Below are 22,417 nucleotides of genomic sequence, written 5' to 3'. Positions count from 1 at the left end.
ATTGCAAACTTGTTCTGTAATTGTCAAATTGTAATCTGTCAACTCTATAATATGTATGTTTAACCTGTAAGCCGTTCTGAGCTCTTTTGAGACAATGGGATAGAGAACAACTTAAATAAATAGCTTGTGTTTTGTTTTTTGCTGTATTTTTTTGAAAGGTCTGGTGTGAATAGGATCTTTCCTCTGTTGTAAATTACAGATTTTGGGGATTTTGCAATTTGTAGAATTTGCAGGGTTTGGTTGAAATGCAAAAGTTTCATCACGATTGGTCTCGGTTGTTTTCCCACGAGAGGCCTAGATGTACACTTCTCCCTCTGTATTCGCTGTGATAGGGGATTAACAGACCCGCAAATACAGAAAAATCGTGAATAACTTTTTCATATGTTATTCTCTGTTTTCTATTAAAAACCATCGTGGATATGGTGAAATCACGAATAACATGGTGGGAGACCTGGCCTGTTTCTGAAGGAGAGGTAAAACATGGTGAAGAAAGTGCTGGGAATCAGCGATTTTCTCTGTAAATGCTTGGAATCAGCGATTTCTCTATGCAAGCTGACGTAATTGGGGGGGGGGGGGGGAGCCAGAAGTATAGTGCAGTATGCCCATTCTATTTCTAACTACAGATCAAAGCAATGTTAAAAGCTTGTGGCAATAATTTGTGTAAGAAATCCATCATGTTATTGCCTTTGGAGGATTCTGGGATTCCCAATATTTTTACATTATTGCACCACATTCTCCCCCTACCCCTTTTACAAAACCGTAGCACGGTTTTTAGCACCGGCTACAGCAGTAACTGCTCCAACGCTAACAGGAATTCTACCGCTCTACAGTTTTTTAAAGGGGGGTGGAGGTCTATTTGTTAAGTCATCCATTTCTAATTGCAGCAGATTGATTTTGTTTAAGCACTGCTGAAAATCTATGGTTTGCAAATCAACTGTGATCATGCGCTCTTCCACGAGTTCAAGCCTGGTGCTGAATTGTGTCAAATGTGCATTGATAGTGAGTAATTCAGATTTAATTATGTAATTAGTATTGTTAAGATTGAGTTGCATGAGATCTTTTAGCTTAGCATTTTTATTTTGTCATCGAAGAACACTTTGAAAGAAACGAACGTCTGATAACCAGCCAACATGGTTTCTGCAAGGGAAGATCGTGCCTAACGAACTTATTACACTTCTTTGAAGGGATTAACAAACGGATGGACAAAGGAGACCCCATAGACATCATATATCTAATTTCCAAAAAGCCTTTGACAAGGTGCCCCATGAACATCTACTCCGGAAACTGAAGAACCATGGGGTGGAAGGAGACGTACATAGATGGATCAGAACTGGTTGGAGGGTAGGAAACAGAGGGTAGGAGTGAAGGGCCACTACTTGGACTGGAGGAGGGTCACGAGTGGTGCTCGGGCCGCTGCTATTTAATATATTCATAAATGATCTAGAAACAGGGACGAAGTGTGAGATAATAAAATTTGCAGACGACACCAAACTATTTAGTGGAGCTTGGACTAAAGAGGACTGTGAAGAATTGCAAAGGGACTTGAACAAACTAGGGGAATGGGCAACGAGATGGCAGATGAAGTGCAACGTTGAGAAATGTAAAGTATTACATGTGGAAAGCAGAAACTTGAGGTACAGCTATATGATGGGAGGGATATTATTGAATGAGAGTACCCAAGAAAGGGACTTGGGGGTAATGGTGGACATGACAATGAAGCCGACGGCACAGTGTGCAGCGGCCGCTAAGAAAGCGAATAGAATGCTAAGTATAATCAAGAAGGGTATTACAACCAGAACGAAAGAAGTTATCCTGCCGTTATATCGGGCGATGGTGTGCCCGCATCTGGAGTACTGCGTCCAATATTGGTCGCCGTACCTTAAGACAGATATGGCGTTACTCGAGAGGGTTCAAAGGAGAGCGACACGTCTGATAAAAGGTATGGAAAACCTGTCATACGCTGAGAGATTGGAGAAGCTGGGTCTCTTTTCCTTGGAGAAGAGGAGACTTAGAGGGGATATGATAGAGACTTACAAGATCATGAAGGGCATAGAGAGAGTAGAGAGGGACAGATTCTTCAAACTCTCGAAAAATAAAAGAACAAGAGGGCATTCGGAAAAGCTGAAAGGGGACAAATTCAAAACAAATGCTAGGAAGTTTTTCTTTACCCAACGTGTGGTGGACACCTGGAATGCTCTTCCAGAGGACATAATAGGACAGAGTACGGTACTGGGGTTTAAGAAAGGATTGGACAATTTCCTGCTGGAAAAGGGGATAGAGGGGTATAGATAGAGGATTACTGCACAGGTCCTGGACCTGTTGGGCTGCCGCGTGAGTGGACTGCTGGGCACGATGGACCTCAGGTCTGACCCAGTGGAGGCAGATTGGACAATTTCCTGCTGGAAAAGGGGATAGAGGGGGTATAGATAGAGGATTACTGCACAGGTCCTGGACCTGTTGGGCTGCCGCGTGAGTGGACTGCTGGGCAAGATGGACCTCAGGTCTGACCCAGTGGAGGCAGATTGGACAATTTCCTGCTGGAAAAGGGGATAGAGGGGGTATAGATAGAGGATTACTGCACAGGTCCTAGACCTGTTGGGCTGCCGCGTGAGCGGACTGCTGGGCAAGATGGACCTCAGGTCTGACCCAGCGGAGGCATTGCTTATGTTCTTAATGAGCATGTTCTCCTGGTCGGAAGGGAAAGGAGCTGCTAGGGCCTTTTCCAGTGTGACAGGCTTATGTTTTAAGTGCTTGGAAGCTGACTGTATCGCATGTGGAATGTCCGATTTACCCTCCCCCCCCTTTTATAAAACAGTGCAAGAGGTTTTTGGCACAGGCCGGCGTGCTGCTCTGACGCTCACAGAAACTCTATGACCATTAGAGCAGCACAGAGCATTCAGCATTCTGGCCAGTGCTAAAAACCTCTTGCACAGTTTTGTATAAAAAAAAAAAGGGGGGGGGGGATTAGTTAATTTGGATGCCATAAGTTTTGAAATGACTTATAATGCAAGAATACTAGCGATTTATCTTGTGGTGGTTGAAAAAAAAGCTTATTTTACGTGTTGGGAGAGGAGAGCTCATGTGTCCACTGTAGAAACAGGTCATGTGATCCCCTCAAGGACTACGTACCTTTTTCAAACAGATCTGCTTAAGAGCAGTGATTCTGCAATAAGGTGCCTCACACATAGCCATGCCCAAGCCTAACGTGCATAGCGCCTATTTTTTTTGAAGGTCGCCTACATTTTTAGAGGCACCTTATTGAAGAATCGCTCTTTCTTGATAGGCGCCTAGGTTTCAATTATTGCTGATTAAAAAGCTTAATTGAGCTTGTTAATCAATTTAGATAGGCACCTACCTTGTTGGGCGCCTCCAAAATAGGTGCCTAACATTATTTGGGCCTTAATGTTTAAGAAAATACCTCGAGAGGAATAATCTACACTCTCCCCTCCCTTTAGTGTTTTCCTTCTGCCTCTTGTCTTGCATTGCATTACTTTCCCTTCAGCCTTCCTGTTTCATGTCAGTCGATTATTACCCTGCCTATAACTGATACTATTTTTATATTTTGTAAACTAATTTTATTGTGAATCATTTAGCCGTTTCTGATAGACAGTATATCAAAACTTAAATAAACCTGAAACTTTATTAGACTTTTGCATAGCCCTTCTGGATCCCCAATATTTCAGAAGCAAAAGGTAGTGAGTTCATTGTAGAGATACCAACTAAAGCATGTTTTTTTTCTGTTTTCCCACAAAGCAGCCAGAATAGACTTCCTTCCTCCTACATTGCAGGGCAGAATATAGAAACAGTAGAATTCTCATTGGCAGATAAAAGGGAGCCTTTCCAGACAAGGGACTTGATCAGGGTGCTTGGCGCTTAATAGAGAATGACATGAGGAAAAAATCTGTCCCCGTCACCGCCCCGGCCCACCGTCCTCTTCACCACCTCGTCACCACCATTCCCTTCACCACCCCGTCACCGTCACCGCCATTGCCATCCCATTCACCGCCCCGTCACCGTCCCCGAAGCATCCATAGACCAGTGTTTCTCAACCGAGTATCCCAGGCCAATCTCCACCCCCATCCATCCCCTCCATCCCCATCATAATAGTACTAATTGTAATGCAATTTCTTCCATTCATTTTTCATGTACACTACACACAATATAATATCAATTCATTATGGTAACCACAAAATTAAAAGAAACACAAAGCACACTGTATGAGAAAATATTAATCATTAATATTTGTTTTATTTTTCAAAGAGGTCAAGGCAGATGACTTTAAAATATGCAATGTCACCCTCAGAAACAACTACAGAAAAATAATAATAATAATAATTTTATTCTTATATACCGCCATGCCCATCGAGTTCTAGGCGGTTCACAACAGTTACATTAGGATCCGCATTGACATGCAGATTTACAAACAATCGGCATGTCAATGCGGATCCTAATGTAACTGTTGTGAACCGCCTAGAACTCGATGGGCATGGCGGTATATAAGAATAAAATTATTATTATTATTATTTTTCTGTAGTTGTTTCTGAGGGTAACATTGCATATTTTAAAGTCATCTGCCTTGACCTCTTTGAAAAATAAAACAAATATTAATGATTAATATTTTCTCATACAGTGTGCTTTGTGTTTCTTTTAATTTTGTGGTTACCATAATGAATTGATATTATATTGTGTGTAGTGTACATGAAAAATGAATGGAAGAATAGACAAATATAGTGCAAAATATAGACAACTGATATAAATTCTCAAAATGACACATTTTGATCACTAAATTGAAAATAAAGTCATTTTTCATACAATTTTCCCAAGATCCAGTGTCATTTCCCTTTTCCCCTTTGTACCTTGTAGGTAGTGGTACCACAGCCACTACTGTAACCAACTACCACCACCTTTGTTCCAGGGATCCTTCCTGGTCTCCCTGCTCTATTATCATCTTCGTCAGGGTCTCTCCCCCTCTGTTTGCTCCTCCCATAGTCCTGAATTCCCCCCCCCCCCCCAATTATATCCAGCATTTGTTCTCCTTTCTTCCAGGTCTTTTTCTGCCTCTCTCTCCTTCCTTCATTCCTCCTTGGTCCAGAATCTTTTCACCTCTCTGCATTCTCTCTCTCTAGACAGTAGACGCCCCCAAGTTTAACATTTGCCACCCACTCTTCTGTCTCCCCTTTGTTCCAGGGGTCTGTCTGTCACACTGTCACTATGTCTTCCCCCACCCCAGGGCCTGGCAATGCATCTTTATTCTCTTCCTACCATTTTCCCCGGTCTCCCCGTCTGAGACAGAGGAAATGACCAAGAGCAAGCCTGAATTGGAGTCTGATTTTTTATTTTTTTGAATGATTCAATTCAGCAAGACAAAAAAGATACCAGCACAGGAAATACACATTTACACAAGAATCAATTAGAGCCTCTTCTATTAAACTTCACTAGCAGTTTCTTGTTTGGGGAGCCGTGCTGAATGGCCCACGCTGCTCCTGACGCTCACAGAGTTCCTATGAGCGTCGGGAGTAGTGCGGGCCATTCAGTGCAGCTCTCTGCGCTAGAAAGTTGAAAGTGCTAGTGAAGTTTAATAGAAGAGGGGGTTAGTCCACTTATGATAGAGAGAGCAAGTACCAGCATAGAGCAAATACATACAAGAATCACTACTTAGTCCACTTATGATAGCTGATCTTGGATTCCCTTGCGATTATCTCAACCGGACACTGGAGCAAAGAAAGAACCCCCCCCCCCCTGGAACCCTGGGCAGGCAAGCAGAAAGTGTGGGGATGCGGCCCACCTTACCCGAGTTTCCAGGGAGCAGGGAAGGATGCAACAATTCCTCCCATACCACAATTCTGAGGAGGTTTTGATTTTTCTGTACTACAGATCATCCACAGGCACATAACTGGAACACAGCCTCAAGATTTTAAAATAGCATCTGCCATGACAAAAAACACAGCCCAAATTTGCCATGGCAAAAAGGAAAAGCAAAGCAGTTAGGACTCCGACAGGAAACACAAAGTAATGGGACAGATATGTTAATATTTTGAGGAATCTGGCTGGAATTGCTGCATAGCAATAACTGACAAAGAATAGTTGTCAAAATGGGGAAAAAAATAGATCTTTTTCATAAAGCTAGTTGCAGTCCTCCCTTTCCCTTACCTTCTCTTCTCTTGTTGAAATTGGCGATTTCTATAAGGCTATGTGCTGTATTACAGCCGGAGCCTTGAAGTCTCGTCGGGTTGCCTGCTAGAAAAGTCTCCTCCGATGCAACCGGAAACAGGAAGTTGCGTCGGAGGAGACTTTCCAAACAGGCAACGCGACGCAACTTCAAGGCTCCGGCTGTAATACAGCACATAGCCTTATAGAAATCGCCAGTATCAACAACAAGAGAAGGTAAGGGAAAAAGGAGGGAGGGAGATGCATGGCTGGCCGGCCGGCAGGAAAGAGGGGGCTGCCGGATCAAACGCTCTTCACCGCATGTTCACGCTCGTTCACTGCCCCGTGCTAACCATTCACCGCTCCATGGGGCGGTGAATGGCCTTGTCCCCGATCTCGCGGTGACCTTTTTTTTTTGTCACCGTTTTGGCGGGTTACCCGCGGCTAGCCGTATCATTCTCTAGCACTTAAGACAACCTGCTTCTGACCCCAACCTACTAACAGGAGTGGAGGGGAAGCTTAATGGTTAGTGCAAAGAGCATGGGAAACTGGGTTCAATTCCAGCTGCAGCTTCTTGTGATCCTAAGCAAGTCACTTAACCCTCCATTACCCTCTAGGACAGGGGTGGGCAAACTCTTTGACTCTTGGGCCACAATTTATTTATTTATTCAATTTTCTATACCATTCTCCCAAGGGAGTTCAGAATGATTTACATTACTTTATTCAGGTACTCAAGTTCTTAAATTTGCCAGAGGGGCCAGGGGGCGCTGCCGGGTGCCCGGGGGTTCTGATGCACCGCAGAATGATGATGGTAAGAGAAAGGGTTAAGGCAGAAAGACCCCCCCCCCAAAGGGCAGACTATTGTCTCTGGTTTCAGCTTTTTTTTTTTTTTTTTGTATAATCATCTTTATTCAGGCAAACTGCAACCAAAGGTATAACAACGTTAGAATAGGCATCGAAAGAAAAACAGAGCAATCCACAGTGAATAAAGCAAGCAAGACAAAATACAGTTGCTCATACATATGCGTAAGCAAAACTCTGAAACAACAGGCCACCATCAATGAACAGCATGGAAACAAATACACTAAACTGATATGCACACACCTGGTATTGGAAGAAAAGATAGAAAAGAGAAAAGAAAATAAGGTCTTTCATTCATGCCCCTCCCTCAATCAACACATATCCACTCCCTACACACACAACCCAGCCACCACACCCCCCCCACCCGGGCAGTCACACATCAGTCAAAACCGCACACACTTGGCTAAGAAGTCCCTAAGAAGGGCAAGATGCCCAGAAGAGGAGCGAAACAACCCCCCATAAAACTCAGCATGAATATAGCAGTTACACAGTTATTGTTGATAAAAAAAACACTCCCAGAGAGCACAATAAGCCTTCCACATCTCCTTTGGTCTAAGAGAGGTGTGAAGCTCAAATTGGGCAAGAGCCCGCATTCTGGCCTGCCACAACTGGTAGGAAGGGGACGCCGGCGAGGCCCAATATTGCAGAATAAGTTTTTGACCAGTGATGATACCCAACCCCAAAAAGGTTGCAACTTATTGATTGCATTCTCGGGGTATTTTGAGATCTTTTTCTCCCTTGATTTAAATTACATTATACACCCAATAAGTGGTCCACCATATTTGTTTAGTGAATAAGTTTTTCCCCCAGCAGAATGGCATGAAGAATGAACTTCTGGGATTCAAGAGGTAGTCCCTGTTGAACAAAGTAGGTTTCTGTTTTCATCTTCTTTTCACTCTTCCTTCCAGCGTCTGCCCTCTGTCTCTTCAATCCAGCATCTGCCCCTTCCATCCACTGTCTGCCCTCTCCCCCTTCCATATGGTATCTGCCTTCTTTCTATACCCCTCTCCCCTTTCCATCCAGCCTGCGCTCTCTCTCCTTTTTACATGATTCATTCCAGCTTCACTGCTCATTTTTATCTCTCCTACACCAGATCTAGCATATTTGTCCCGCTCTCCTTATTTTTCTACTGACCCCTTTCCCAGCATCAGTCTCTACTTTCTCATTCCTTTGTCTCTCCCCTTTCCCTCATCTGATCTCTCCATTCCACCCTGACCCCTTCCCCTCCTCTAATCTCCCTGCCAGCTGTTTATTTTCTTTCTTTCCTCCTCCCCTTTCCAGTACCCTTTCTCCCTTCCCTCCTCCCCCTATCCAACAGTAACTCTCTTCCCTTCCCTTTCCCTCCTCCCATTCCAGCAGCATCTTTCCTGCTCCCTCCCTCCAGGTCGAGTAGCAACTCTTCCTTTATTTTCCTTAGTCCAGCAGCTTCCCAGCCTTCAACCCTCCCCTCCCAGTCCAGTAGTAACTCTCCCTTTATTTTCCTTAGTCCAGCAGTTTCCCAGCCTTCAACCCTCCCCTCCCAGTCCAGTAGTAACTCTCCCTTTATTTTCCTTAGTCCAGCAGCTTCCCAGCCCCCAACCCTCCCCTCCTTTCTCAGTACTTACCTGGACTAGCAGTGCTGGTGCTTTGCACTGTGACCTCACTGCGCAGGAGAAGAACCAGGGAGCAGCTCCCCTAAAGTGCTGCAGCTCGCACCTGCCACAAGCGCTTCATCTGCTCAGGGGCAATGCCTCCTCTCAGCCATTTGCAACGCATAACCACGCCACCCGGTAAACCGCAGTTGGCGGTGATGCTTGCGCTCCTTCCACCCCCTGAGTGGGGCCAATTGCAGGAGAAGAGCCAGGGAGCAGCTTCCCTAAAGCGCTGCAGCTTGCACCTGCCACAAGCGGACAGAGGTTGGTGGCGGCAACGCTCACGCTCCTTCCACACACCAGTCGTGGAGAAGGACCACAGTTGGCAGGCCAGTGTAAACATCTAAACGGGTCGGATATGGTCCGTGGGCAATAGTTTGCCCATGTCTTCTCTAGGGTCAGAGAAAGTACCTGCATGTAATATATATGTAAACTGCTTTGGTTGAATCATAGAAAGGCACTATATCTCGCAGGTCTCATGAGAACTGGCGGCAGCCATTCAGGGAGTGGCTCAGGGCTGGGCAGGAGCACAAATAGCTCGCTCATGCCTGGTACATTGCTTGGCCATGAGAACTTGAGGCAGCCATTCAGTGAGGGGCTCAGCTTGGGGCAGGAGCACAGAAAACTCACTCCTGCCCGGTACACCGCTGGACCACCAGGGATTCAAAAAGGTATGTGGGGGGAGGTAAAAAAATTGTCAGTCAGCTGGGACAGGAGGAATACCTCCCATTCCGGCCTACCACTGGATCACCAGGTCATACGGCAGGCTCGATGGAGGCCTGCAGGACATCGGGAGAGAGGGGGGACAGAATGGAGAGCCTGGCAGGGAGGGAGGGGGACAGGGAGGAGAGCCTGGCAGGGTAGATGAATATTAACCCTTCCAGCTTATATTCGAGTCAACCTTTTTTCCTCCTTGGGGGGGGGGGGGGAGGGAATGGGTATCTCAACTTATATTCAGATCATCTTATATTTAAGTATGTACAATATGTTTTTGCATTACATCATTTCAAACTTGGTTAAAAAAAATTCTTTCTACTTTTGGGGGCTGGTTATTTTGCTTTTTCTGATCATATTTGTCTGTCTTTAGTTTCTGCTTTCTGATGTCTTTTCTTAGATTTCTTTCCAGGGTCCTCCTCCCCCTCTCCAAGACCCATCCAGCTTCTGTGCTGCTGTCTTCCTCCACCAAGTCCTAGACAGCTTTGGCTTCCCTTCCACCTGAGTTCAATCCAGCTTCTGCTTGCCTTCCTCTGCCCCCTAAGTCCCATCCAGCTTCTTCTCTGTTCTCCTTTCTCCTCCCCATCCATCTTTAGCTCCCTTTCTCCACCCTTGTAGCCTAGCATTTTCCCCTTTCTCTCCTCCCAATTTCAACATTTCTTGGTCCCATCAATGTTCCCTCCTCCACTGCCCACCTAATCCTGAAACTCTGCCTCCCTTCCATCCATATTGCCTCCATCCTTCCTGTTGTGCAGCATCTCTCCCTCCAGTTCCTTTGACAGCAAGGCGCTTAGGCACCCCTCCCCCAAGTCTACCTTAAAACTTGTTCTTTTCCCTTACAAAAAAACAGGCAGGGGTAGCAATTTACAAACGCTGCAATAGCCTGTCTTGACCTCTTCTCTCTGCTGCTGGGTCCTGGAAACAGGAAGTTGTGTCAGAAAGGGCAGGTCTCAGCAGCAGAGAAAAGACGTCAAGATAGGCCTCTGGCATAGTGCTGCCCAATTCAAATTAATTCTCTTTTTTAAAAAAATCAGACTCGCCAATTCAGCAAGTCCTGACTCCAGGCCTCCATAAGTAGCAGCAGTGGTGGCTATGACCGGCTTAGCAGACACAGCGCAGTGAACACATATTCGCCTGGCCTGCCCCACTGGGACCTTCCCTCTGTTGCAGCACTGATGATGTGGCAGAGGGAACTCTTGGTAGGCAGGCCGCAAGAAGCCTGTTCACTGTGCTGCCTTTGCAAAACTGGTCACCACCACCACTGATGCTACTTTAGGAGGCACGAAGGGGGGGTAGGGTGGGAGGTGCTGCACAGGAGGATGGGAGGGAGGGATGAGAAGCTGCTGCACAGCAGGGGAGAGACGAGAGGAAGAATTGGTGGAGATGGGATGGAACAGAGGAAGGGAGATATGCAACAGAGGTAGAAAGGGGTGAAAGGTAGAAATCCTGCATATGGTGGAGGGGAGGGAGACATGCATGGAGAAGAGAGAGGGAGAAATGTTGAACATAGGGTGTAGGGCAGGGAGAGATGGTTCATAGGGAGAAAAAAATGGTGCACATGATAATGGAGGGGAGGAAGGAAGAAATGCTGCATGGAAGGGAATAGAGAGGTGGATCCAGGGCAAAAGGCAGGGAGATAGAGAGAGAGAGAGAAAGAAAGAGAGAGATGGAAGACAATGAGAAAGAAACAGAAATGTTGGATATGGAAGGTATGGTACAGAGATAAAAGATGGATGGTAAGCACAGAGAAAGATGAAAATATCAAATGGGCTGGAGACCCTAGTGAGCAAGTTAACAGAAGACAAACAGAAACTGGAGCCTGGGTCCAACATGATTTGAATAACAAAATGACCAGATAACAAAAGGTAGAAAAAATAATTTTATTTTCTATTTTATGATTACAATATGTCAGATTTGAAATATGTATCCTTCCAGAGCTGGCGTTAAACAACAAGAGTGTGCTAAGACCTAACAGAGAGAGGAAATGTTGGGTTTTTTTTTAGATCACAAAAAATTGCACCCTCCAAAATACAGGACAAAAAAGTCACCTTTCTTTACAAAAAGGGAGAAAAGACCTCAGTGTCTAATAGGGGCTCTTTAAGCTTCCCATATAGACAGGCTAGTTTTAAACAGAATTTAATCCTAGCAGACACATCCTTGGTCAGAAAAACTCCCAATTAGTAAGTGAACCTCTATTCTAATTTTCTAATAGTTTTATATATTTTCTTATAGTTTTATATATTTTTTTAAACTTTTCTTCAAACAACAATTGTCAAAAATAGAAGTCACTTATCTGAGCACTTCGATATTCAGGTGTAGTCCTGGAGTAAAGCAAGCAGGAAAAACTGCTCTATGGAAAAAAGCTATCAGTCAAAACATTCTTCCAAAATATCCTGGATATTTTGGAAGAATGTTTTGACTGATAGCTTTTTTCCATAGAGCAGTTTTTCCTGCTTGCTTTACTCCAGGACTACACCTGAATATCGAAGTGCTCAGATAAGTGACTTCTATTTTTGACAATTGTTGTTTGAAGAAAAGTTTAAAAAAATATATAAAACTATAAGAAAATATATAAAACTATTAGAAAATTAGAATAGAGGTTCACTTACTAATTGGGAGTTTTTCTGACCAAGGATGTGTCTGCTAGGATTAAATTCTGTTTAAAACTAGCCTGTCTATATGGGAAGCTTAAAGAGCCCCTATTAGACACTGAGGTCTTTTCTCCCTTTTTGTAAAGAAAGGTGACTTTTTTGTCCTGTATTTTGGAGGGTGCAATTTTTTGTGATTTATTTTGGGCATCCTTTTCTTGATTTTTTGGGTTTTTTTTAGAAACATAGAAACATGACGGCAGATGAAGGCCAAATGGCCCATCCAGTCTGCCCATCTGCAGTAACCATTATCTCTTCAAGAGATCCCACATGCCTATCCTAGGCTTTCTTGAATTCAGACATAGTCTCTATCTCCACCACCTCTTCCGGGGGACAGTTCCATGCATCTACCACCCTTTCGACATGGCAAATGAGGTTCAACGTGGATAAGTGCAAAGTGATGCATGTCAGTAACAAAAATCTCATGCATGAATACAGGATGTCCGGGGCAGTACTTAAGAGAGACCTCCCAGGAAAGAGACTTGGGAGTTCTGATAGACAAGTCGATGAAGCCGTCTGCACAATGCGCTGCGGCAGCAAAAAGGGTGAACAGAATGCTAGGAATGATAAAGAAGGGGATCACAAACAGATCGGAGGAGGTTATCATGCTGCTGTACAGGGCCATGGTGCGACCTCACCTGGAGTACTGCGTCCAGCACTGGTCGTTGTACATGAAGAAGGACACGGTACTATTCGAAAGGGTCCAGAGAAGGGTGACTAAAATGGTTAAGGGGATGGAGGAGTTGCTGTACAGTGAGAGATTGGAGAAACTGGGCCTCTTCTCCCTTGAAAAGAGGAGATATGATTGAAACATTCAAAATACTGAAGGGAATAGACTTAGTAGATAAAGACAGACTGTTCACACTTTCCAAGGTAGGGAGAACGAGAGGGCACTTTCTAAGTTGAAAGGGGATAGATTCCGTACAAACATAAGGAAGTTATTCTTCACCCAGAGAGTGGTGGAGAGCTGGAACACTCTTCCAGAGTCTGTTGTACAGGAAAACACTCTCCAGGGTTTCAAGACTAAGCTGGACAAGTTCCTGCTAAACTGGGACGTACGCAGGTGAGGCTGGACTCATTTAGAGCACTGGTCTTTGTCCTGGGGGCTGCTGCATGAGCGGACAGCTGGGCAGGATGGACCACTGGTCTGACCCAGCAGCGGCAAATCTTATGTTGTCGTGCACATAAATTCTTCACCCCCTAAACTATACCGTTCCCTCAGGTTTTCGCAACCCAAATGCAAGACCTTGCATTTCTTAGCATTAAATTTTAGCTGCCAAATTTCAGCTTCACCAGGACTTTCTTCATGTTATTCACACCATCCTGGGTGTGTACTCTATTGCATGTTTTGGTATCATCTGCTAAGAGGCAAATCTTACCTGACAGCCCTTCAGTAATATCGTTTATAAAAATGGTTAAAAAAAAAAACCAAGCCCGAGAACAGAACCTTTCCTATTCGCCTTTCCAACTCCCAAAGGATACAAATTCAAAAGATTCCTCGACACTTTCCTTCCAAGCAGGAATCTGGAACAATACTCTAAATGACTTACTCCTTAACCATTTGTCATACCAATCATTCAGAAGATCACTGAAAACCCATTTATTTGACAAATTTGTTTAACTTCCTTAATCGTTTTTCCTCTACGTCTTCTGGCAAGCTCCTGTTGTATATAACTATGTTACACGCCTGTCTGTTTCCTCCTACTTCACACTCATGATGTCACTTAGCTGCATTCATGCAGTCTCTCTTGTTGTAAACCGTCTTGAATTGAAAGGTATGATGGGATATAAATAAAGCTATTATTATTATGTCCATTGATTACTAACTTCTGTTGTCTCCCACTCAACCAGTTCTTAAACCAGCTTGTCATTTTGGGGCCCATCTCAAGGGCACTTAGTTTATTGTGTGGAACACTGTCAAAGGCATAAATTATCCAGTTATATGTGGTCAGCTAATGCTTATGCAGTATTAAGTGCAACATTTAGCAAATAATCACATGAGATGAACCGCACGTAGATAGGACTGTGTTTTATATGGTCCTATTGATGAGGTCACTTTATGCAGTTATATGCAGAATATCGGGGGATATTCTATAAATGGTGCCAAAACTTAGGTGCCTAAGTTGAGAATTTCTGTTTAAAATGGCGAAAAACAGAAAAATAAAGCACCTACTGAGGCTTAAATAAAAGGAGCCAAAATCATGCCTACGTAGGCGCTTTACAGCGCTTAACGCCATTATGGGGGGTGGCCAATGACAGAAGTGGCATTAGGTGCCGTAAAGCGGCTACAGAGACACGAGTCATGGCATAGATAGGCGCTGGAATTGTAGGCCCTGAAAATCCTGGCTTACATTTCCAGTGCCTAGCTTACACAGAGGCACAATTCTTCATAGGGCACCGTTGTATGATTGACACGCATTGGCAGCCACTTTATAGGCGGCTGCCGATATCGGAGCCCTATAGAGAATCTGGGCCTAAAAGCTAACTTCACCTCCAGACCACCCACAAAAAAGCTAGTTTTATGTTTGGCAGTTAGCGCTGATATTCAGTGGCACAAACTGGCACATCAGCAGATAGCCCCACTACAAGCGATTTTAGTGGCCTAGAGCTATTTCTGGCCAGTTAAATCGCTTTGCATATCAGCCCCTCAGTTTCACTTCCTGTTTGAAGAACCCTTGCCAGCAGCAAGATCCTGAGAGCAATCACCTGTACTCTGCAATAACTAAAGTTCATTTTCCCAGTTCTCTGTATACATCTGATGCAAGGCTGTACACTACTGATATAGCATAAGTGAAGATAATTAAATCTGTTGATGACAAAAGGTGGTTCAAAGTTCTTAAGTTGCAAGGAGACCTTATGAGACTGAGCATCAAAATGGCAGATGATGTTTAATGTTAGCAAGTGAAAAGTGATGCATGTGGGAAAGAGGAACCAAATTATAGCTAGGTGATGCAAAGTCCACGTTAGGAGTCATCGCCCAGGAAAAGGATCTAGGTGTCATTGTTGAGGAAACCCTCAGCTCAGTGTGCAGCAATGGCTAAGAAAGTATATAGAATGTTAGGAATTATCAAGACAGAAATGGAAAACAAAGATGAGAATGTAATAAATACCCTTGTATTGCTCCATGTGGCTGCACTTCAAATACTGTGGGCAATTCAGATGGCTACATCTGAAAAAAGATATCCCCCCTTTTTTACTAAGATGCGCTATGCTTTTTAGCACGTGCATGTTATTCTATGGACGCATTAGCGCATGCTAAACGATTAACGCACCTTTGTAAAAGAGGGCCATAATGAAATTAGAAAAGAGAAGAGTGACAAAATGATAAAAGGGATGGGATGACCTCTCGATGGGGAAAGGCTAAAGTAATTAGAACTCTACATCCTGGAGAAGAGATGGCTCAGGGGAGATATGATAGAGGTCTATAAAATACTGAGCGGTATAGAAAAGGTAGATGTGAATCGCTTGTGTACTTTTTCTGAAAATACTAGGAATAGTTATATGCGCTTCATATGTGTTGAAGTTACTAAGTAGTAAATTTAAAACAAATTGGATATAGTATTTATTCGCTCAACGTATATATAAACTCAAATTCGTTGCAGGAGAATGTGGTGAAAGCAGTTAGGTTAGCAGGGATTAAAAAAAGGTTTGGATAATTTCCTAAAACAGGAGTCCATAAGCCATTATTAAGAAGGACTTCGGGAAATCCACTGCTTATTTCTAAGATAAGCAGCATTAAATCTTTTTTACTCCTTGGGATCTTGCCAGGTTCTTGGGACCTGGGTTGGCTATGGTTAGAAACAGGATAATATATTTTACGTTACTTCTCAGAGAAATAACAGAAGATCTCACTCCCTTTTTGCTTTTCCACCTGTCAAGGGTTGCAAAAGTAAGAAATACCACAAATGTAAACTTGCCTTTCAAGCAGCCTTCTACAACAAAGTCTTTCATCTCGTCCATATGTCACATTCTTATTTTCATTTCAAAGGCAATTAAAAACTTATCTCTTTTCAACATAAGAACATAGCAGTGCCTCTGCTGGATCAGACCCTAGGTCCATCGTGCCCAGCAGTCCGCTCACGCGGCGGCCCATCAGGTCCAGGACCTGTATAGTGATCCTCTATCTATACTCCTCTATCCCCTTTTCCTTCAGGAAGTTATCTAATCCCTTCTTGAACCCCTATGTGTCCTATGACACCCTCTGGAAGCGCATTCCAGGTGTCCACCACCCTTTGGGTGAAAAAGAACTTCCTAGCATTGGTTCTGAATCTGTCCCCTCTTAATTTTTCCGAATGCCCTCTCGTTCTTGCATTTATCAAAACATAAGAACATAAGAAATGCCTCCGCTGGGTCAGACCCGAGGTCCATCGCGCCCAGCAGTCCGCTCACGCGGCGGCCCAACAGGTTCAGGACCTGTGTAGTAAATTTCTATCTATACCCCTCTATCCCCTTTTCCAGCAGGAATTTGTCCAAACCTTTCTTAAACCCCAGTACTGTACTCTGCCCTATAACTTCCTCTGGAATTGTATTCCAGGTGTCCACCACCCGTTGTGTAAAGAAGAATTTCCTAGCATTAGTTTTGAATTTGCCTCCTTTCAACTTTTCCGAATGCCCTCTTGTTTTTCTATTCTCTGAAAGTTTGAAGAATCTGTCCCTCTCTACTCTCTCTATGCCCTTCATGATCTTGTAAGTCTCTATCATATCCCCTCTTAATCTTCTCTTTTCCAGGGAAAAGAGTCCCAGTCTTTCCAATCTCTCAGCATATGAAAGGCTTTCCATCCCCTTAATCAGTCGTGTTGCTCTCCTCTGAACTCTCTCGAGCAATGCCATATCCTTCTTAAGGTACGGTGACCAATACTGGACGCAGTACTCAAGATGTGGGCGCACCATTGCCCGATACAGCGGCAGGATAACTTCTTTCGTTCTGGTTTTAATACCTTTCTTGATTATACCTAGCATTCTATTTGCTCTCTTAGCGGCAGCTGCACACTGTGCTGTCGGCTTCATTGTCATGTCTACCATCACCCCCAAGTCCCTTTCTTGGGCACTCTCATTCAAAAACTTCCCTTCCATCGCATAATTATACCTCGAGTTTTTGCTTCCCACATGCAATACTTTACACTTCCCAACATTGAATTTCATCTGCCATCTCTCTGCCCATTCTCCTAGTTTGTCCAAGTCTCTTTGCAATTCTTCGCAGTCCTCCTTTGTCCGAGCTCTACTGAATAGTTTGGTGTCGTCCGCAAACTTTATTATCTCACACTTCGTCCCTGTTTCTAGATCATTTATGAATATGTTAAAAAGCAGTGGCCCGAGCACCGAGCCCTGCGGAACACCACTCGTGACCTTTCTCCAGTCTGAGTAGTGGCCCTTCACCCCTACCCTCTGTTTCCTACCTTCTAACCAGTTTCTGATCCATCTATGCACGTCTCCGTCCACCCCATGGTTCTTCAGTTTCCGGAGTAGACGTTCATGAGGCACCTTGTCAAAGGCTTTCTGGAAATCTAGGTATATGATGTCTATGGGGTCTCCTCTGTCCATTTGTTTGTTAATTCCTTCGAAGAAGTGCAGTAAGTTAGTCAGGCACGATCTTCCCCTGCAGAAACCATGTTGGCTGGTTTTCAGAAGTTCGTTTCTTTCAAAATGTTCATCGATGTTTTCTTTTATCAGTGCTTCCGCCATTTTCCCCGGAACCGAGGTCAGACTCACCGGTCTGTAGTTTCCCGGGTCCCCTCTTGATCCCTTTTTAAAGATGGGCGTTACGTTGGCTATCTTCCAAACGCTTATGAGATTTATGATTGATAATTAGAAAATAACACAATATTAAAAAAATAAAAAAGTAAAGCTGTTTCTCCCTGTACCTCTTCCTTTTATTTTTAATATTATTTCCTTATCCTTTCTCCCATTTCAATTTTTGTCTCAATAGTTAGTTTTAGTTTTGTCTGTCTATTCCCCTGATTTTTAACTAATTTTTTTTTTTTTTTTTAATATTGTAAAGATGGAAACTGCTTTGGTTTGTAAAAGTGGTATATCACGACTTAATAAACTAGCCTCACCAGGTGTGAATGAGGTTTTGGATAGTAAACTGGTAACACGATAGACTGGTTGAGATGAAACTCTGAGATCACTTTTGCTAGGAATTTTGGATGACTGCGGAGAATCACCTTATCATGGTGAAAAACTGTAAAAGGTGGGTCCAACACCAAGGCTTGAAGCTCACTCACTTGACGTGCAGAAATGATAGAGATTAAAAAGGCCACTTTCCAAGTGAGGAATTTTAAGATGAGTCGAAGACATTGGTTCAAATGGAGGCTTGAGAAGTGTGGCAATGATCATTTTTGAATACCCTTTGTCCTCAAGATCCATGCCATAAGAGCAAATCAATTCAGTTCCTCCATGCATACTGGATCCTGTGAAAGGTCTGGATGTACCTGCAACTGGAGGTCGAGTAAAATAAAGAAAAAAGGAGAGCAGAACAGAAACACTCCTTCCGGCTTGCTTACAGAAGGGAAAAACGGTAGATGGCAGTAGACTCCTAGTGAAGGAGGAGGATCACAGAAAAAAATCTGGAGTGGATTCCTTCTGCAGATGGGTCGCAGTCATGGGGAGATAACCCACTTGTCCAGAATGACACACCTATTGCACTGGAAATAAAATTTATGTTTTCATAAATTTTAATATTAGCACCAAAGATCATATACTTTCATCCCCACTTGAATTTTATAGCTTTTTATTATTTTTTAATCTATTTGAAAAAAGGTTTAAATAATGCGACTTTTAATGTTTGTTCTGTCGAAACATGTTTTAGTATTTTTAATATGTATGCATGTACTTTTGTAAACTGCATAGTGTTTACGCAGTATATAAATTTTTAAATAAATGATAAATTTTAAGATAAATTCCCCATATTATTTAATGGGCTTCTTATAATGGAAACTGCCTAGAACCTCTAGTTTTTATCAGTGCATATGTTTCTTAATAGATTAGACTTGAGTGTATAATCATAACACAATGTTTGAAGAATCTGTCCCTCTCCACTCTCTATGCCCTTCATAATCTTGTAAGTCTCTATCATATCCCCGCTTCTCCAGGGAAGAGCCCCAGTTTCTCTAATCTTTCAGCATATGAAAGGTTTTCCATACCTTTTATCAACCGTGTCACTCTTTTCTGAACCCTCTCGAGTATTGCCATATCCTTCTTTAGGTATGGCGACCAATATTGGACACAGTACTCCAGATGGGGCGCATCAGCGCCCGATACAACGGCAGGATAGCTTTTGTTCTGGTTGTAATACCTTTCTTGATAATACCTAACATTCTATTCACCTTTTTAGCGGCCGCTGTGCACTGTGCCAACTGCTTCATTGTCTTGTCCACTATTACCCCCAAGTCCTTTTCTTGGGTATTTTCACCCATTACCAGCCCTCCCATCGTATAACTGTGCTTTGTGTTTCTGTTTCCTACATGCAAGACTTTACATTTCTCTACATTAAATTTCATCTGCCATCTCGTCGCCCACTCTTCCAGCTTGTTCAGGTCCCTTACACTCTTTAATTTCTTGATCCTACATATTTTGTTTAATTAATCTTTTGTAAACCGCATTGAATTCCATAGTTATGCAGTATAGAAATTTTATGTTTGGTCTGTCCCAGTATGGCAACTCTTATGTTCTTATAAAGCATTCCACACATGGACTGAGCTGAGAAATCATTACTCCTGTGAAGATGATACAGGCCGAAGTCCTGCCATGCAGGTAGGTGAAGAATCAGCATTATGATTGGCTTCAGCACGTATACAGGAACTGGAGTTTGAATAAAAACCAGACTGCAGACAGTACAGATTCCCCACCCACATTGTGCAGACCACGCAACCAAAACACAGCTGAATTTAGAACTTGGAACCAGCCCCAAATGGGAATTCATGAATAAGTTCCCCTGATCTATAGAAGGTGCACAAGATAAACCCCCAGCCTAAAAAGTGGTTATGCTTGTCTGATTTTTAAGAGGCAGAACCTGTAGCAAAGGAACAATATGTTAATTGTAGTTTGACCAATGATATTGCTTTGGAAAAATTCTTGTACCAATCCAGGATAAGAGAAGGAGGGAGATTATTTGATAAGCTATGTATATAAGCAGGATGAAATTGTTTTACCAACTCAGAGAAAACTCTCCACTCTGAATTGCTAGCATTTAGCGTTGGATCTCTCCTCTTTATTTGGATAATAATAGTCGCTGCAAAGCTATTTGTATTGTCAGATATAAATTTAAAGCTTATTATTTACTATAAAGAGACTGGTTTCGGTCATTTCTGAGGCGGGGTAGCAGCCCCCAGCTTCAGGACACAAATTGATCATATCTATGAACAGCACAAACACATGTGCACATAAATCTATACCCACTACAACTAAAGGACTAAACCCGAGCTACTGTTGTACTGCTTTGCAAACAGCTCTACATGCATCGATGTATTTTATAACTATCTCTGCTTTACCGAAGTATAGCAGTTTTACTTTTTTAAAGAGATATTTACCGTTCTTTTCAGAGACCACAACATCAACTTGTTGGATGTGGTCTTCTTCCTCACCGATGGTAGATAACCGCACTTCGTACCTGCCTGTGTCAGTTTTCAGAATGGGATTGAGGATCAACGAGCAATTGCCATTGCGTATGCGTGACAGGTACATCTGAGCTCTGTTCTCATAGTCATTGCGCTGAAGCAATGGCTCCACCAGGGTGTCTATGGTCCGCAGAATGGGAACATACGAGTAGTTCAGCTTACTCACTCCCCATTCCACAAGCAGCTCTCTGGGTTTAAAATGTTCATTTGTCTTAAAATAACAGGGGATGAGAAGTCTGGCTCCGTTGCGCACTTCCATTCTTTTCTCCAGTATGGTGAGATTTTTTATTTCTAAAGCTGTAAAGTAGGAAATACGCTGTTAGTTCTGATCATGCTGCAAGCAGACATGCAATATATGCTCACAGCCCATTCACTCAACATCCATCTGTGCCACTGAAAGCATCCAGTAGGAATACACCTCCCAAGCTGGTCTCACTCTCTCCCCAAGAATCTGATCCCCTCAGTCACCTCAACATACCCAGAACTCCTGATCACAATCCCTCCAACCTCTGAATCCCTCAATCACAGTGCCGACCCCCTCCCCACCCGGCTCACAGCCCAACAACCCTTGTACCTCTCAATCACAGAGCTGACATCACAGTCCTGCACCCTCCTATAAATCCTAACCATCCAAATTGGTGCTGAAGACCCCCAAGCAGTAGTCTTACAGTACATGGTGAGGGGTCATTGGTGCCATTTTGGATTCAGGCACTAACCTGGAGAAAATAGGAAGAGGGTCACGCCCACCAGGAACCACTACTCCACCAATTCTGACAAGTCTTGGCAGAGCTTGGGGGAGGCTTGGGCAAGGTTTTTTTAAATGTCAGAGGGGGTAGGTTTGTTGTGTCGGGTCGGGTCCCCAGGTCACTTTGTGAATGGGGATGCCAACATTGTGATCACGGGATTCAGGGTTTGTAATTCTTTTGTAAACCGCTTTGAATCCAGTAGGAGATAGAGCGGTATATAAGACACCATTAGCATTACTACCATAGTAGCAATTAATGCCTCCTCTTGAGGTTGTGGTAGGTGTTATAACTTCCGATAGCGCAGCTGAACCTAACACATGGTGCTGACTCCCACATGCTAGCTGTCACACCTGGCCACTCCTCAGCCTACCCATGTCACATAGCTAATGATGGATGGAACAGGACACATTACAGGAGCTTGGACCCGTTCTACCATGCAGTAAAACCCATTCACTGCCTTGCGCAGCTTATAAAAAGGGCCCCTTAGTTTTTTTTTGTTTTAAATGCTTGCTTTTATATTTTTCCTTATGCTGTGTGCATAGATCTACTACCCCTGATGCCCACTGGGCAAACCATCCCCTCACCGAGGCCATCCCCTCAAAGATGTCTACAGTCTCAACGCAGACAGAAGTAATGGTTCAACCGGACGAAAGCCTTTTGATGGAGCTAAAGAGCCTGAGAGAGGAGGTTCAGCGCTTAAGGAGCATCCGAGACGACGAGACCTTCATCGATGGAGTCATCCAGGAGCTGTCTCAGATCGCTGAACAGGAACCTGACAAGACCACCCTGGGAACACCCATAGCATCCAAAACGGCCACCTTGAGACAAACTACCGGAATGCAGGAAGTGGTTGGAGACGCTGACTCTTGGCAGTTGGTGACTTCCTCCACAAGAAAATGTAGAGGACCTAACTCTGTCTCTTTTTCCCCCATACAGGACAGCTCAACATCGACACCTCATATCGCCCTGAGGAACAGATATCAGCTGCTACAGGAAGGTCCGGAGAAAGAGCTACAAGTAGTTGTTCAGCAGACGGTTCCAACTCCGGAATCAAC

At 43.7% G+C, this 22,417-nt stretch overlaps 1 protein-coding gene across 2 annotated transcripts in view; it reads right to left on the bottom strand.

Moving 5' to 3' along the window:
- The window catches only part of LOC117364745 (tRNA pseudouridine synthase A-like), a 70,186-nt gene that overhangs the window by 9,499 nt on the left and 38,270 nt on the right, over positions 1 to 22,417 (bottom strand). Inside the window, exon 6 of one of the 2 annotated variants that reach the window (XM_033954301.1) lies at positions 20,783 to 20,913. The exons of the other annotated variant lie outside the window; for it this stretch is intronic. Within the exon in view, the coding sequence (XP_033810192.1) occupies positions 20,908 to 20,913 (6 nt within the window). The 3' untranslated portion in view covers positions 20,783 to 20,907. Of the gene's footprint in view, positions 1 to 20,782; positions 20,914 to 22,417 lie in introns of those variants that run through there. 2 annotated transcript variants of the gene reach the window in all.

Source organism: Geotrypetes seraphini, chromosome 8 (genome assembly GCF_902459505.1).
Source record: "Geotrypetes seraphini chromosome 8, aGeoSer1.1, whole genome shotgun sequence".
Classification (NCBI taxonomy): Eukaryota; Metazoa; Chordata; class Amphibia; order Gymnophiona; family Dermophiidae; genus Geotrypetes; species Geotrypetes seraphini.
This window is presented reverse-complemented; position numbering and strand designations above follow the sequence as displayed.